The 18,879-nt window shown below is 38.0% G+C and overlaps 1 protein-coding gene across 4 annotated transcripts in view; it reads left to right on the top strand.

The window, feature by feature from the left end:
• SNX27 (sorting nexin 27) overlaps positions 1-18,879 on the top strand; it is an 85,059-nt gene that overhangs the window by 60,557 nt on the left and 5,623 nt on the right. For all 4 annotated transcript variants that reach the window (XM_082346715.1, XM_082346714.1, XM_082346713.1 and 1 more), the window contains 3 exons: positions 19-182; positions 7,829-7,918; positions 18,673-18,822. In XM_082346715.1, coding sequence (XP_082202841.1) covers positions 19-182; positions 7,829-7,918; positions 18,673-18,822 — 404 coding nt within the window. The remainder of the gene's footprint in view (positions 1-18; positions 183-7,828; positions 7,919-18,672; positions 18,823-18,879) is intronic.

Raw genomic sequence — 18,879 nt, 5'->3', positions numbered from 1 at the left:
GCTTTGTCTTCTCTTTAGTACGTAAGCTGGCACCTAATGAATTTCCTCATAAACTCTACGTCCAGAATTACACATCAGCTGTGCTAGGCACCTGCCTGACCATTCGAAAGTGGCTTTTTACGACAGAAGAAGAAATCCTCTTAAATGACAATGACCTTGCTGTTACCTACTTCTTTCATCAGGTGGGTGAATTGATCTCCCTGGAAAGGCCTGATTTCTTTTTCTGTTCATATGTAGTGGTCATTTGCCAATCCAGTGTGAATCCTTGAGAAAGCTGTTTTGCCTCCTGGATCTTAGTTAAATTTGTAAAATGTTCTATCCCATTTTGACAAAAGATAAGTTTAAGAAGTGGGGGGACTTCCCAGGTGGTGCAGTGGTTAAGAATCCACCTGCCAGTGCGGGGGACACGGGTCCGAGCCCTGGTCCAGGAAGATCCCACATGCTGTGGAGCAGCTAAGCCTGTGCGCCACAACTACTGAGCCTGCACTCTAGAGCCCACAAGCCACAACTACTGAACCTGCATGCCACAACTACTGAAGTCCACACGCCTAGAGCCTGTGCTCCGCAACAAGAGAAGCCATCGTGATGAGAAGCCCTCACACCACAATGAAGAGTAGCCCCCACTCACTGCAACTAGAGAAAGCCTGTGCACAGCAATGAAGAACCAACACAGCCAAAAATAAATAAATAAATAAATAAAGCCATTAAAAAAAAAAAAGTTTAAGAAGGGGATATCCTGGAGTTCAAAATGTATTTATTATTATTTTTTAAAACAATAACAAATGAACATTATGGGGCTATGTTCTTTTTCAAAAAATTTTTCATCAAAATTATACATACATAGAGCTTAAAAGTATCAAATGGTTCTACACAGGTTATTATGAAAAATATTAGTTATTCCCACTTCTTTTCCTCTCATAGGCAACCACTTTCACCTCTTTTAGCTTGTTTTTTGTTGTTTGTTTTATTTCATCTTTTAAAAAAATTTTATTGAAGTATAGTTTATTTACAATGTTGTGTTAGTTTCTGGTGTACAGCAGAGTGATTCAGTTATACATATATATTCTTTTTCATAGTCTTTTCCATTACGGTTTATTACAAGATATTGAATATAGTTCCCTGTGCTACATAGTAGGTCCTTGTTGATTATCTATTTTATATATAGTAGTGTGTATCTGCTAATCCTAAACTCTTAATTTATCCCTCCCCCAGCCCGTTTCCCCTTTGGTAACCATGAAGTTTGTTTTTTATGTCTGTGAGTCTGTTTCCGTTTTGTAAAGAAGTTCATTTGTGTCATATTTTAGATTCCACATATAAATGATATCATATGATATTTGTCTTTCTCTGTCTGACTTCACTTAGTATGATAATCTCTAGCTCCATCCATGTTGCTGCAAGTGGCATTGTTTCATTCTTTTTTATGGTTGAGTAATATTCCATTATATATACGTGGGTGTGTGTGCGCATGTGAGTGTGTGAATACACACACACATACCACATCTTCTTTATCCATTCATCTGTCCACGGACATTTAGGTTGCTTCCATGACTTGGCTATTGTAAATAGTGCTGCTATGAACATTGGGGTGCATGTATCTTTTCAAATTAGAGTTTTCTGCAGATGTATACCCGAGAGTGGGATTGCTGGGTCATATGGTAATTCTATTTTTAGTTTTCTGAGGAACCTCCATACTGTTTTCCATAGTGGCTACCCCAACTTACATTCCCACAAACAGGTATAGGAGGGTTCCCTTTTCTCCACACCCTCTCCAGCATTTGTTATTTGTAGATTTTTTTAACAATGGCCATTCTGATTGGTGTTAAGTGGTATCTTTTTGAGTTTTGATTTGCATTTCTCTAATAATTAGCAATGTTGAGCATCTTTCCATGTGCCTATTGGCCATCTCTATGTCTTCTTTGGAGAAATGGCTGTTTAGGTCTTCTGCCCATTTTTTGATTGGGTTGTTTATTTTTTTGTTATTGAGTTGTATGAGCTGTTTGTATATTTTGGAAATTAAGCCCTTGTCAGTAGCATGGTTTGCAGATATTTTCTCCCAGTATGTAGGTTGTCTTTTTGTTTTGTTTATGGCTTCCTTTGCTGTGCAAAAGCTTAAAAGTTTGATTAGCTCCCATTTGTTTATTTTTGCTTTTATTTCTATTGCCTTGGGGAGACTGACCTAAGAGCACATTGCTACAATTTACGTCTGAGAATGTTTTGACTATGTTCTCTTCTAGGAGTTTTATGGTGTCATGTCTTATATTTAAGTCTTTAAGCCATTTTGAGTTTATTTTTGTGCATGGCGTAAGGGAGTGTTCTAACTTCATTGATTTGCACACGGCTGTCCAGCTATCCCAATACCACTTGCTAAAGAGACTGTCTTTTCTCCACTGTATATTCTTTCCTCCTTTTCAAAGATTAAGTGACCATAGATGTGTGGGTTTATTTCTGGGCTCTCTATTCTGTTCCATTGATCCATATATCTGTTTTTGTGCCAGTACCACACTGTTTTGATTACTGTAGCTTTGTAGTATTGTCCAAAGTCTGGGAAGATTATGCCTCCAGCTTTGTCCTTTTTTCCTTTTAGATTGCTTTGGCAATTCTGGGTCTTTTATGGTTCCATATAAATTTTAGGATTATTTATTCTAGTTCTGTGAAAAATGTCATGGGTAATTTGATAGGGATCACATTAAATCTGTGGATAGCTTTGGGTAGTATGGCCTTTTTAACAATATTAATTCTTTGAATCCAAGAACATGGGATATCTATTTCATTTTATATTTACTTCCATACCTCTATTATAACTTAATTATATTACTCCTACTTGATGTTTCCGATTCAAGCAATATTGCTTAATTACCTGCTATAGAAGATGAGACTTTAGCTCCATTTCCTCCCCCACTGCACTACATATTCCTACCTTTTCATCTGTCCCATCTTCTCACTATAGTCAAATTACAATATTTGTTAGATTAATATTCAGTGTTTATACTACTATGACTGTAAATAATGAATTTAGCAGAGCCATATAGAGAATACTATCCTTACTTTTTACTTTCTTTTAAACATTTTGTTTTAAGATTATTTTGAAAATAATTAACCCATTTCATAACACTTTATAAAGTATCCGTTACAATTCTAATTGGGTTTTTGTTAAATTTATAGTTTAACTGAAGAAGAGTCACCATTTTTATTAAATGTGGTATTCCCAACTAAATGTGTAATGTTTCTGTTTTATTCATCTCATCTTTTGTTTCCCCAAATAAAGTTCTGTTTTGTTTTATGTTTCACATATGCCCCTTTAAATTATTCCCAAGTATTTTATATTTTTATTACAATTATGAATGGGATATTTTTTCTTTGTATTGTTGGAACGGAATAATTATTTACCGGGAGTCAGAATATCTGGTTCAAGTACAAGCTCTCCATTGGGTAAATCCTTAACATAGCTTTGCTGAGATCTGTTTTCTGATCTATTAAAGGGTAATAGTAGTACCTCACATTTTTTTAATCAGTATCAAAATTTAAACAAAGCAGAGCTTGTGAAATTACTTTTTGAATTATAAAACTGTAAAGCAAAAATAAAATATTTAGGTATATAGAAAGAAAAGCTGTTATTTTTGTAGCAGTATCTCATATGCAACAACTTTTCTGAACTCTTCTGTTTCTTCAAACAATTTTTTAAACAGCTTTATTGAGGTATAATTGACATACAATAAACTGTACATATTTAAAATTTGTAATTTAATAAGTTTTTTTTTTTACCCTCTTAACCATTTTAAAATGTACAGTAGTGTTAAATATATTCACATTATTGTGCAGTGGATCTCCAGAAATTTTTCATCTTGCAAAACTAAAACTCTCTACCCATTAAACAACTCATTTCCCCCTCCTCTACCTCTGGCAACTACCATTCTACACTCTGTGAATTTGACTACTTTAGGTATCTCATGTAAGTAGAATCATACATTATTTGTCTTTTTGTAACTTGCTTATTTCATTTAGCATAATGTCCTTAAGGCTTTTTCATGTTGTAGCATATGACAGGATTTCCTTCCTTATTAAGGCCGAATAATTATATTCCATTGTACATGTATATCACATTTTGTTTATTCATCTGTGGATGGACATTTAGGTTGCTTCCACCTCTTGGCTGTTATGAATAATGCTGTCATGAACATGGTTATGTAAATATCTCTTCAAACTTCTGCTTTTAATATACCCAGAATTGGGATTGCTGGATCATATGGTAATTCTATTTTTAATTTTTTGAGGAAATCACCACACTGTTTTCCATAGCAGCTGTACCATTTTACATTCCCAGCAGTGCACAACAGCTCAAATGATTTTTTTGATTGACTAGGTAAACAATTGTGCCTTTTGGAAAATAATACTAAATTTTTTCCCTCACTTAATTTTAGTTATTTTTTTGTATCATATGTTGATGGTGGGAATATCTCATGCATCTCATCAATTCTAAGATGCCATCAGTTGTAAGATACACTAGTATTTTATGTACTACCAAGAGAAAAAAGCTACCGGTTTAACAACACACGTTGATTATAAGATGCATCCCAATTTTAGGAACAATAAAATGTGAAAAAATGTGCACCTTAGAACTGATGAAATACTGGATAATAATGATAGTAATGTGCCTTTTCCTTAAAAAATTGATAAGGTCAAAATCCATAGTAGGATATATTTAATTTCTGGCTAAGCCTGGCAGACTAAACATACTTTTAAACTACTTCTTCCTGAAAGTTCACTAAAATAACATTAATGGATTTTAAGAGGCGTAAACCTGCAAAGAGAACAGGATGAGACACAGCACATGAGAACAGTCAACAGTTTTTAGAAAATGAATGTTTGAATGAATCAACATGACTTTGGTGTTTGGTTATCGTGGAAGAATTGGTGAGAGACATGTGGAAGGTTACAAACAAACATGAGGCAGTTAACCTAAGAGGAAAAAAAAATTGTACAAGAGAGGAAGCCCTGGTACACTACATGATTTAGTTGTGAACAATGTTTACATGCTTACAATAATGTATAGATTACAGTAATCAATACTGATTATTGATTTAATTTTTATGGAGGTGTTGAAGGAAGAAGAAGTGAGAGTGTAGGAGTGGTATAAGAAAGCTAAAACTTGTTATTTTTTTTGGCCGCACCGCGTGGCCTGCGGGATCCTAGTTCCCTGACTAGGGATCGAACCCATGCCCTCTGCAGTGGAAGCGCGGATTCTCAACCACTGGACCTCCAGGGAGGTCCCTAAAACTTATTATTTTTAACAGCAAGTCAACATTGTCTAAAATTGATAAGTTAGGAATTAGCAGCATAAGCATGACATTTAGAATTATGAAAGGAATATCACAAAAAACTGTTTACAGTGCTTTAAAGTATCTGTGTAATGAGGCTGTGGGATCAGGAGACTTATTTTTATTAGGCACCTCTTAGTAATACACATTAAAAAAATTATGTATGTCTTTTATTTTAATAAAAAAATTTTAATTAAGGGAAAAAGGAACCTAGTGTGGTAATATTTATGTTTTTCACTCAGGGCTAGTCAAGCAGTATAATCTTGATTAGAAATGAGTGAGGAGAGAACATTTTTACTGCCCCATGTGAAAATAGGTCACTTAGAGCTGCTGGAGTAGATGTTCACTCTGGGTAGATGACCCACCTCTGCCCTGGGGAAACGTTCATCAATATTTAAGTGCTGGGCTTCCCTGGTGGCGCAGTGGTTGAGAATCTGCCTGCTAATGCAGGGGACACGGGTTCGAGCCCTGGTCTGGGAAGATCCCACATGCCACGGAGTAGCTAGGCCCGTGAGCCACAACTACTGAGCCTGCGTGTCTGGAGCCTGTGCTCCGCAACAAGAGAGGCCGTGATAGTGAGAGGCCCACGCACCGCGATGAAGAGTGGCCCCCACTTGCCACAACTAGAGAAAGCCCTCGCACAGAAACGAAGACCCAACACAGTCAAAAATTAATTAATTAATAAAAAAAAAAGCTTATAAAAAATATTTAAGTGCTATTACTAGTCAGACACAGTTCTAGGTATTGGGGAAACTGAATAGATAAACCAGTATTTATTTGTTTGTTTTCCCTCTTTACTTCTCTCCCAGCTTTTCAGTAACTGGTTTAAATTTGACCTGGAGCAGCTGAGTCTTTTGGTGATAAACAACACAATGTTCAGGTTCTTCAGGACATTGGTGGCAGTTCTTATTGAGCATCGCCTCTGTGAATATAATCCTCTCTAAGTGAATCCTCGCTTATACGGCTAGGACTGGGGAGACACTGCATAATCTTTCCATTAGACAGTCCAGGCAGGATATTAATATCCTTGTGTGGTTCTTAGAGGAATTTAACCGCTAAATGATGCTAATATAAATGATAGTAATAGTAACTATTTATATATATTTATATATACTTTACAAAACTATTAACATCTTTTATCTCATTTTGTTGTCCACCTACAAGATGAGTGTTATTCCTGTTTTACAGACTGAGAGGGTTTAAGTGACTTACTCAAGTGCATATTGGTAGGTGACAGTTAGAATTTGAACTAGTCTCTTAACTTCAGTCCTGAATTCATTCTGTTATGCAAATATTTTCCCTTAAAAGACTATGGGGAATGATTTCTACCTTAAGGAAATCAGCAGTTTTCTGATAAAGATTCAAGTGGGCCCCTGCCTGGTGTCTGTATAGAGAGTTGTCCTTTCAGTAACTCACTGAGGTTAGATCCTGAATACCCTGGACAAATGGTTCTATTTGTTCTTTTTCTTTTTTTCCTCCCAAAGATCAGTTTTCCCTTCCATTAGATTTTTTAAGTTTTTCTTGGAGTGGAGGAGGAGTAGAGTAAGGTTGGAAAGGGGATGTATGTTTCATATGGCTGAACCAGGAATAGTTTAGAATTAGCATATTAGAATATTATATCTGGGTACCTTCATGCCTGTATCAAGTCCTCTCTGAAAGTTTTTCAGTTCATGGTCTCAGATATATCACTTCCTCTCTTCCAGTTGTTACCATCCTAGATTAAGGTCTTGTTTCATTTCATGCTTAAAGTACCACAATATCGTTGATCTCCCTTGTTTCATTCTCTCCTTGGCTTAAATCATTTGGGCAGTCATATACAGATCAATCTTTCTTAAAAAACAGCAATAACAACAACGATTTTTTTATTATTTATTTTAGCTCTCTACTCTCCCTAAGTCTAAATTCCTGTGCCTGCTCTTTAGGATCCTTCATACCCTATTAACCTACCGATTCAGAATATTTTTCATTGTTCCCTAACATGTACCCTTTATTCAGATCAGGCAGGTCTGTCTCCTGAATGTATTTAAGGTCAAACCCATTCCTGTTTCCTGACTTTAGCTTGTAGTTTCTTCTGTTCAGCCTCTCCTTTGGGGTCCAACCGAGACTTCCTTGATAACTACGGTTAGCAATAAGCTCTCCTGTTCTGGCTGCATGTATCACTTACTATTTATGTCACACATTTTTTGCTACTTCACTGTTGTCTTTAATACAGTATTGTATACTATCCTGCAGTGTTCTGTAATTCTTTCTCATGTACAAATTAACCAGAATTTAAATCTCTTAACAGGAGAAACCAGATCCCTCACGTGCCTAGAACAATCCTTGAGCACATACCAGACGCTCATTAAATGCTACTTATTCCAGTAAATATACCCATGTGGCAGAGTTCACTGGTGATAACCAGATGGATAAGAGTTATTGTGAAAATGAATCTGTGTTTCTTTATTTTTATCAAGAATGTGCTTGATACTAATTTTTACATTTCTTTCTTCCCTGCCTTGTTTTGGTGACAGGCTGTTGATGATGTGAAAAAAGGTTACATCAAAGCAGAGGAAAAATCCTACCAATTACAGAAGCTGTATGAACAAAGGAAAATGGTCATGGTAGGTTTATGTCCCCATAATCTCTTTATAAAATGCCCCTTCTTATCTCTTTTTTAATTTAATTTAATTTTATATTGGAGTATAGTTGATTTACAAAATTGTGTTAGTTTCAGATATACAGCAAAGTGACTCAGTTATACATATATCCATTCTTTTTCAGATTATTTTCCCATATAGGTATTACAGAATATTGGGTAGAGTTCCCTGTGCTATACAGTACATCCTTGTTGATTATCTATTTATCCCTATTTTACATATAGTAAAATATAGAGTGTATATGTTAGTGTGTATATGTTAATCCCAAACCTCCTAATTTAATACATATAGTGTGTATATGTTAATCCCAAACCTCCTAATTTAATACATATAGTGTGTATATGTTAATCCCAAACCTCCTAATTTAATACATATAATGTGTATATGTTAATCCCAAACCTCCTAATTTATCCCTCCCCCCAACCATTTCCCTTTGGTAACCATAAGTTTGTTTTTGAAGTCTGTGAGTCTGTTTCTGTTTTGTATATACATTCATTTGTATTATGTTTTAGATTTCACGTATGAGCGATGTCATATGGTATTTGTCTTTCGCCTTCTGACTTCCTTCATTTAGTATGATAATCTCTAGGTCCATCCATGTTGCTGCAAATGGCATTATTTCATTCTTTTTTATGGCTGAGTAATGTTCCATTGTATATATGTACCACATCTTCTTTATCCATTCCTCTGTTGATGGACATTTAGTTGTTTCCATGTCTTGGCTATTGTGAATAGTGCTGCAGTAAACATTGGGGTGCATGTATCTTTTCGAATTATGGTTTTCTCCAGATACATGCCCAGGAGTGGGATTGCTGTATCATATGGTAGTTCTATTTTTAGGTTTTTTAAACTTTTTTATTGATAGAATTTATAGCAGTTTCATATTACAGAAAAAACTAAGGAGATAGTACGGAGTTCCTATCTTACTTAATATGGTACACTTGTTATATATTAACTAAAGTCCAACAATTATTAATTTCCTTACTTTTTTTTTTTTTTACATCTTTATTGGAATATAATTGCTTTACTATGTTGTGTTAGTTTCTGCTGTACAACAAAGTGAATCAGCTATATGTATATATATATATACATATATCCCCGTATCCCCTCCTTGTTGAGCCTCCCTCCTACCCTCCCTATCCCACCCCTCTAGGTTGTCACAAAGCATTGAGCTGATCTCCCTGTGCTCTGCAGCAGCTTCCCACTAGCCATCCATTTTACATTTAATAGTGTATATATGTCAGTGCTACTCTCTCACTTCGTCCCAGCTTCCTCTTCCCTCCCGTGTCCTCTAGTCCGTTCTCTATGTTTGCGTCTTTATTCCTGCCCTGCCACTAGGTTCATCAGTACCATTTTTTTTAATTCCATATACATGCATTAGCATACAGTATTTGTTTTTCTTCTTCTGACTTACTTCACTCTGTATGACAGACTCTAGGTCCATCCACCTCATTACAAGTAACTCAGTTTTGTTCCCTTTTATGGCTGAGTAATATTCCATTGTATATATGTGCCACATCTTCTTTATCCATTCATCTGTCGATGGACATTTAGGTTGCTTCCATGTCGTGGCTATTGTAAATAGTGCTGCAGTGAACATTGGGGTCCATGTATCTTTTTGAATTATGGTTTTCTCTGGATATATGCCCAGGAGTGGGATTGCTGGGTCATATGGTAGCTCTATTTTTAGTTTTTTAAGGAACCTCCATACTGTTCTCCATAGTGGTTGTACCAATTTACATTCCCACCAACAGTGCAGGAGGGTTCCCTTTTCTCCATACCCTCTCCAGCATTTATTGTTTATAGATTTTATTTTTCTATATATATATATATATTTTTAAGGAAGTCCCTTGGTTTCCTTTTTTTTTTAATTTTTATTTTTTTTAAATTAATTAATTTATTTATTTTTGGCTGTGTTGAGTCTTCATTTCTGTGGGAGGGCTTTCTCTAGTTGCGGCAAGCGGGAGCCACTCTTCATCGCGGTGTGTGGGCCTCTCACTATCGTGGCCTCTCTTGTTGCGGAGCACAGGCTCCAGACATGCAGGCTCAGTAGTTGTGACTCCCGGGCCCAGTTGCTCCGCGGCATGTGGGATCTTCCCAGACCAGGGCTTGAACCCGTGTCCCCTGCATTGGCAGGCAGATTCTCAACCACTGCGCCACCAGGGAAGCCCTCAATATATTTTTTATTGAAGTATAGTTGATTTACAATGTTGTGTTAATTTCTGCTGCACAGCAAAGTGATTCAGCCATATATATATATATATATTTATATATATGTTTGTGTGTATATATAGGTATATATGTATATATGTGTGTGTGTGTATATATATATATATATATATATATATATATATATATATACACACACACACACACACTTTTTTTTTTTTTTAAACATCTTTATTGGAGTGTAATTGCTTTACAATGCTGTGTTAGTTTCTGCTTTATAACAAAGTGAATTAGCTATACATATACATATATCCCCATATCTCCTCCCTCTTGCATCTCCCTCCCACCCTCCCTATCTCACTCCTCTAGGTGGTCACAAAGCACTGAACTTATCTCCCTGTGCTATGCGGCTGCTTCCCACTAGCTATTTTACATTTGGTAGTGTATATATGTCCATGCCACTCTCTGACTTCGTCCCAGCTTACCTGTCCCCCTCCCCATGTCCTCAAGTCCATTCTCTACATCTGCGTCATTATTCCTGTCCTGCCCCTAGGTTCTTCATAACTGTTTTTTTTTGTTTTTTTTTAGATTCCATATATATGTGTTAGCATACGGTATTTGTTTTTCTCTTTCTGACTTCACTCTGTATGACAGACTCTAGGTCCATCCACCTCACTACAAATAACTCAATTTCATTTCTTTTTATGGCTGAGTAATATTCCATTGTATATATGTGTCACATCTTCTTTATCCGTTCATCTGTTAATGGACACTTAGGTTGGTTCCATGTCCTGGCTATTGTAAATAGAGCTGCAATGAACATTGTGGTACATGTCTCTTTTTGAATTATGGCTTTCTGAGGGTATATGCCCAGGAGTGGGATTGCTGGGTCATATGGTAGTTCTATTTTTAGTTTTTTAAGGAACCTCCATACTGTTCTCCATAGTGGCTATACCAATTTACATTCCCACCAACAGTGCAGGAGGGTTCCCTTTTCTACATACCCTCTCCAGTATTTATTGTTTTATAGATTTTATTTTTCAATATTTTTTTTATTGAAGTATAGTTGATTTACAATGTTGTGTTAATTTCTGCTGCACAGCAAAGTGATTCAGCCATATATATATATATATATATATATATATATATATATATATACACACACACACACACACACACACACTTCATTTTAATATTCTTTTTCATTATGGTTTACCATAGGATATTGAATATAGTTCTCTGTGCTGTACAGTAGGACCTTGTTCATCCATTCTGTATATAAAAGCTTACATCTGCTAACACCAACCTCCCACTCCATTTTTCCTTCAACCTCCTTCCCCTTGGCAACCACCAGTCTGTTCTCTGTATCTGTGTTTCTGTTTCATAGATAGGTTCATTTGTGTCATATTTTAGATGCCACATATAAGTGATATCATATGGTATTTGTCTTTCTCCTTCTGACTTCACTTAGTATGATAATCTCTAGTTGCATCCATGTTGCTGCAAATGGCATTATTTTGTTCTTTTTTATAGCACTGTGTAGTATTCCATTGTATATGTGTACCACACCTTTATCCATTCATCTGTTGGTGGACATTTAGGTTGTTTCCATGTCTTGGCTATCGTGAATAGTGCTGCTATGAACATAGGAGTGCATATTTTTCTTAATAAATTTATTTATTTTATTTATTTTCATTTTTGGCTGTGTTGGGTCTCTGTTGCTGTGCACGGGCTTTCTCTAGTTGTGGCGAGTGGGGGCTACTCTTCATTGAGGTGCGCGGGCTTCTCATTGCGGTGGCTTCTCTTGTTGCCGAGCACAGGCTCTAGGGGCACGGGCTTCAGTAGTTGTGGCACGCCAGCTCAGTAGCTGTGGCTTGCGGGCTCTAGAGCACAGGCTCAGTAGCTGTGGCGCACGGGCTTAGTTGCTCTGCTGCATGTGGGATCTTCCCAGACCAGGGCTCTAACCCGTGTCCCCTGCATTGGCAGGCGGATTCTTAACCATTGCACCACCAGGGAAGCCCACATATATCTTTTTGAATTACGGTTTTGTCTAGATATATGCCCAGGAGTGGGATTGCTGGGTCATATGGTAGTTCTGTTTTTAGTTTTACGAGGAACCTCCATACTGTTTTCCACAGTGGCTGCATCAGCTTCCATTTCCACCAACAGTGTAAGAGGGTTCCATTTTCTCCACACCCTCTCCAGCATTTGTTATTTGTAGACTTTGTGATGATGGCCATTCTTACTGGTGTGAGGTGATACCTCATTATAGTTTTGATTTGCATTTCTCTAATAATTAGTGATGTTGAGCATTTTTTCATGTGCTTTTTGAAAATGCCCCTTCTTATCTCTTAAACCTATTCTAGTCATTTTTGAAAGATGTTTACAGCCTGGTCAGTGGCTTAACTGATTTAAAAAGAAGGAGGGAGATACAGACCTTGATATAAAGTCCATTGTGTTCCTCCATTTAGCACACAGAAAGCTTATTGTGGTATATATAGGTATATAACTTTATTATTAATAATAACCAAACAGTATTCTTTTTGATAATAAAAAGTCCTAAAATAAAAGATGTGCAAAACATTTAATATGATAAAAATAAGATTCTGTAAGAATTAATATTTAGATGTTTAACATTAGAAATTATTTTAGTTGTGATTTAGCAATCACAAAATCAGTTATTTTCACAACTCCCATCTGTGCAGTTGCTTAAACATTTATGCTCAGTAGTGCTTTTGGTTAGTACGATATCCTAAAGCTGTGCTGTTTGATTCCATAGCTGCTAGCCTCATGTGACTATTTAAATTTAATTTTAAATTCATTTAACTTAAATAAAATTTAAAATCCAATTCTTCGGATGCATTAGCACATTTCAGGTGTTGAGTAGTCACATGTGGCTAGTAGGTACTGTATTGGACAGCCCAGATATGGAACATTTTCATCATCACAGAAAGTTCTGTTGGAGAGGGCCACCTATGATATTCTTGGAATATTTCAAAATTAGTTTTGAATTGGTATCTGCCATAAATAGAGGGATGAAAATTGTCAAAAATAAAATTTGTGAAGAACACTTCTAAAAACTTCCACTCATATCATCTTAAAACTTCTTTCTTGGCCAATTCAGATAGTTGAAAATTTTCCATTTATAGTTTTTCATAATAGTTTTCGTACAGTTTTTACACAAGGCAGTAATTGCACTGGTAATAATTCTGATAGGCCACTTGAATTTCTTTTGTACTTTCTGAGCAGTTCTTAGGAGGGAACGTTGATCCATCTAAATTAATTGTATTGGGACTTCCCTGGTGGCCCAGTGGTTAAGAATCCACGCTCCCAATGCAGGGGGCCTGGGCTCAATCCCTGGTCAGGGAACGAGATCCCACATGCCACAGCTAAGAGCCTCAACGAAAAAGATCCCGCACACGGCAACGAAGATCCCGCATGCTGCGGTGCAGCCAAATAAATAAATAAATAAATATTCGAAAATAAATAAATAAATAAAAATGTTTTTAAAAAATAGAATAGAGTCTTGGCAGAATTTTGGTTAAGGGAATTTTGCTATGTGGGAGACAGGATTTTAAAACTCAACTTCCACCTCTTCTTTAAGATAATGGTATTGTCTTCTATATATTAATGCATGATTCTGACCAACACACCTGCATCTTCTACTGAAAAGGGCTATCCACCTCTGCAGTAGTTCTTTGCCTTTGTTCTTTGCCAACAGAATCAAAGTAATTTCATAAGGCCTTCTGAATATGGAATACATATTGTTTCTTTGCACATATAGCACTCTAAACACACTAGCTTCCATTTATACATTTAACAAAAAATATTTGTTGAGCACCAAGTGTGTGCCAGTGCTAGAGAAATAAATAGGTTTGGGTTGTTCTGTGGCAAAATATAGAAAATCTGAATTTAACAAGCATAGTAATCTACTATGAAATTATTTTTTAGACTCAAGTTTGTATCTTGTAATCCTCAGTTAAGAACACAAGTGCAGTTAGTACATTGATAGGTTTCCCCGTGGGTCATCTGAACTGAGTATAAAATATGCTTCTCTTGAAAACCTAGTGCCAGTGTACAAGTGTGTACCGGCCCCATAATACTGCAGTCCTATTTTAAAGACCTCCCCCCTGACAAAAGTTTGGGTTTTTTTTTTTGGGGGGGGTTCCAACTTGTGAGAGAAGATAGTGTTTTTTGTTTTTGTTTTTTTTTATATTTTATTTATTTATTTATTTATTTATTTATTTATGGCTGTGTTGGGTCTTCGTCTCTGTGTGAGGGCCTTCTCCAGTTGCGGCAAGTGGGGGCCACTCTTCATCGCGGTGCACGGGCCTCTCACTATCGCGGCCTCTCTTGCCGCGGAGCACAGGCTCCAAACGCGCAGGCTCAGTAATTGTGGCTCACGGGCCCAGTGGCTCCGCGGCATGTGGGATCTCCCCAGACCAGGGCTCGAACCCGTGTCCCCTGCATTGGCAGGCAGATTCCCAACCACTGCGCCACCAGGGAAGCCCAAAAAGTTTGGGTTTTATTCAGGTATCAGTGTTCAAAGACATTAGCCTAGTCAATGGTCATGGTCAATACATTGAAACTACCACCTCAGATGGACCCTTCAGAGCCCGTAGGTCTTGATACCATTATGTATAACAACTTAGCACAGTTGATAGGCCTGAGATTAGGCCAGATCACTACGATTAGTTGCCAGATCACTGTGAGATCTTCAGCAATTCACAAGCTTGTCACTTTCAGTTTCTTTTCTGTAAATTGGGGATGTTCAGGTTGCTAGCTCTCAAGTAGAATCTTGACAAAATACTCCAAAGTTAACAGATAAATAAGCTTTGTGTAAGTTCCCTTGCTCTCCAAATACAGAGGACAGGTCATACCTTTGCCATAGTTTGTAATACCCAGTGTGATCAAAATGTTTTTGTTTTTTACCTGTTTGCAAAGTTAGATTGAATCTCAAATTTGGATGGTTGAGAATATAGTGTACATAAGACTTGTTTTTTCTTTTTTCTCTCTCTTTTTTTTTTAAGTCTTTAATACTTATTTATTTATTTTATTTTTGGCTGCGTTGGGTCTTCGTTATTGCGCGTGGGCTTTCTCTAGTTGCAGCGAGCGGGGGCTACTCTTCGTTGCGGTGCGCAGGCTTCTCATTGCAGTGGCTTCTCTTGTTGTGCAGCACGGGCTCTGGGCACGTGGGCTTCAGTAGTTTTGGCTCGTGGGCTCCGTAGTTGTAGCTTGCAGGCTCTAGAGTGCAGGCTCAGTAGCTGTTGCACACAGGCTTAGTTGCTCTGTGGCATGTGGGATCTTCCCGGACCAGAGCTCGAACCCGTGTCCCCTGCATTGTCAGGCGGGTTCGTAACAACTGCACCACCAGGGAAGTCCCTCTCTTTTTTTTTTTTTTAACTCTCACACAAACAGTGAACATGTGTAACTTAGGTCTTGCCATTGTTGAACTGACAAATAAGAAGTTTCTGGGTTTGGGGTTCCCTGGTGGCGCAATGGTTAAGAATCCGCCTGCCAGTGCAGGGGACGTGGGTTCGAGCCCTGGTCCGGGAAGATCCCACATGCCGCGGAGCAAATAAGCCTGTGCACCACAACTACTGAGCCTGCGAGCTACAACTGCTGAGCCCACGTGCCACAATTACTGAAGCCCGCACGCCTAGAGCCCGTGCTCCACAACAAGAGAAGCCACTGCAATGAGAAGCCCGCACAGTGCAACGAAGAGTAGCCTCCACTCGCCGCAAGTAGAGAAAGCCCGCGCGCAGCAACAAAGACCCAACACAGCCAAAAATAAATAAATAAAATAAATTTATTAAAAAAAAAAAAGTTTCTGGGTTTGTGTTTGTCAACATAATTTTTAATGATTTCACACAAGGCGGTATATGTGGAAGTCAGTGTCTCTCAAAGTGTAGTTGCCAGCCCAGTTACATGGGAATCACTTGTCAATCCTGCTCAAAATGCAGATTTCTGGACCCCACCTCACATTTACTAAACCGGAATCTCTAGGGGTAGGATCTAGAAATATTTGTGAAGATTTTTATAGAAGCACCCTAGTGAGTCTGCAACTTTAGGTGCTTGAGAAACACTACCCTTGGAATTTGGGAGAGTTGGCTTCCAAGGTTCCTCTCAGGGCTTTATTTCAATTTTAGATCTGGTTTGACCCTTGGCAGGTTGTTTGGGAGAACAGAGAGTTCTCCAGAATGGACCTCCATCCCCTCACCTAAAGTGTTTTGCTCTGTTAAGTACTGTGTCTCTGCTTTAATAACCGTCCTATTTCAGTATTTACCTATCTTGCTGAACATTGAACATTTATAAAATGTCCCATGTCATACCTGTCCTCTTCTCTTGCCTGATGTGCACCATCATCTAAGTGGTATGCAAATCAAGGAAGGGAATTTAGGATACATATTTAGCTACTCAGAATTTAATATGAAAGGAGAATAGACAGGATAATTTTTTGTTTGAAGTACATAGCTACACCCTTATGTAAATATGTTTGAAAACAAAAATTAACTTTCCTTTGGAAATTTGGATGTATGTAAAATTTTAAATATTTCTTCTCTATGTTTTCTGCAAATCGAGGAATGTAGAGATTGCCCACTTAAAACTGAGAAATACTACCTGACCTGATAATCTCGGGAAAACCTTAAATTTCCCCAATGACACCTTACCTTAATGGAGCCTTTAAAATTATTTTTTAAAGCTGTCATATATTGAATACCTAATTATGTACTAAGTACTATGCTAGATACTTCTCAAGGTCACAAATAACTGTATGGTATAGATGCTATTATTATTTCCCGTTTTATGGAAGAGGAAACTAAGGCTCCTAGGATTTAATAATTTGCTAGAGTTCAAATAACTTGCCCAAGGTTACAGAGTTAGGAAGTTATGGGTCCAGGATTCAAGCCTGGGGCGTTCTGGGCCCAGGCTCTTGATCACTACTCTGTGCTGTTTGCTGCTTGTTATAACCCCAGAAGAGTTCTCTCCTATATCATCCACTGCCTGTCATATTTACCAAAGTATAGATAGTAGTCAGAGATTTCTTTTTGTTCATAGTGCCAGTAGAAGGCCTAAGCAGTTTATCACTGATTCAGGATGGATGATGATAAAGGGGGATGGATGGGGTAATGGAGGGAGACAGAGAAGAAAAATGATGCAAATGAAGTATTTTGGCACTTCTGTATTGACCCTGTCCCTGTGTTCTTGGTACCCCTTTATAAGTTTTCACCTTTAAAGTTGCTATTATTTTACCTAAGCAGAAGTAAATACAAAATAGGAAAGGGAGCCTGTGATGTAATTTTTTTTTTCCTCCTGGGCCCTTAGGTCTTCCCAGACAGTCCCTGGTGGCAGTAGAGACAGTCTTAGGTGCCATTCCTTGGTACCACAGCCATAGGTTGCCTAGGGTCCTTTTTGTGCCTGTCTCTTCTTTTCTCTTGGTGAGGCAGAAGGCAGCTCTCCAGTGTATTCTAACCTCCGTACCCATCTAGTTGAAATCAACTAGCGTGCTATACCTTTGTCTTCTCTCTAACTCTCTGCGCACCTCCCCACTGTGCCTTGTTCTTCCTGTGTGACATGCAGATGGGGGTGTCACACAGACTTGAGACTATTTGCTTGTTTCCCAGGCAATCACTGAGGAAACCAGGTCAGAGTCCATGCGTCTTCTTTTTTCCTTATCATCTTTTCCCTATTTCTCTTCTACTCTCCTTCCCATTCATTCTCTTTTACTCTCTCCCCTCTCAACTCAACATAGTGAGTTAAGTAAGAGAGAGGCCAGGCTTAACTGTAGAGGAGAAGGGACAAAGAGTTCAGAGACCTCTTTGGATCAGTCTTGGAGCATTGTACCTGTGAGGGTCACATATGTCACTTGTTTTTGGTCTAGATGCTTTCTAAGGAGACACATATGCTGGAGACCCAGGGGGCAGTGGGGCTAAATGGGACTAGTTGGTAATAGAGAAAGGATCAGAGGCCTAGAAATTAAACCTGGCTTCTAATCCTGGTTGTGCCACTTACTATTACCTGTGACATTAAGCAAGTCTCATATTATTCTGAGTTTCTGTAAAATGACTAACTTTTAAAGTTTCCTTCAGCTTAAACTTTTTATGAATATGAGATTTGGGATAGCTTAATCCTCATCACTGAGATCATTCTAACTTTTGATTGGAGAAGAGATGAGAAACATTAGCTCTCTTGCCTTAATTATAAGGATAGATTTGATTCCATCCCTTAGGTACAGTGAAAATAGAGGGCTGGACTAAATGGCATTGTGAGTTCCCTCTAGTCCTAGGAGTCTTGGTTGCAGTATCTCTTCTGGCTTCATTTATATATAAGTAGAGAAAGAGAGCAGGGTTGGAAGTATGGAGTTGGAAGTTAGAAGGAGGATAAAGGATCATCTAGGAGTCCTGTCCCAGCTTGGCATTGGATGTGAGACCAGAGGCAAGGTCTTCAGGTTGTAAGGTTTCTCTTGGTTCTTTTGTGTGCCATCTCAGCAGCTCCTGTTGATGGTGTAGTTCCATAGTAACACTGTTTCTCTTTCCTTTTTTCTCTAGTACCTCAACATGCTAAGGACTTGTGAGGGCTACAATGAAATCAGCTTCCCCCACTGTGCCTGCGACTCCAGGAGAAAGGGGCATGTGATCACAGCCATCAGCATCACGCACTTTAAACTGCATGCCTGCACTGAAGAAGGACAACTGGAGGTGAGAGTTCATTTAGCATGTAGCTGGGAAGTCAGGGGGCGGGGTCCAGGAACACTG

The sequence above is a fragment of the Balaenoptera borealis genome (assembly GCF_965194805.1).
Source record: "Balaenoptera borealis genome assembly, chromosome: 1".
NCBI classification, from domain to species: Eukaryota; Metazoa; Chordata; class Mammalia; order Artiodactyla; family Balaenopteridae; genus Balaenoptera; species Balaenoptera borealis.
This window is presented reverse-complemented; position numbering and strand designations above follow the sequence as displayed.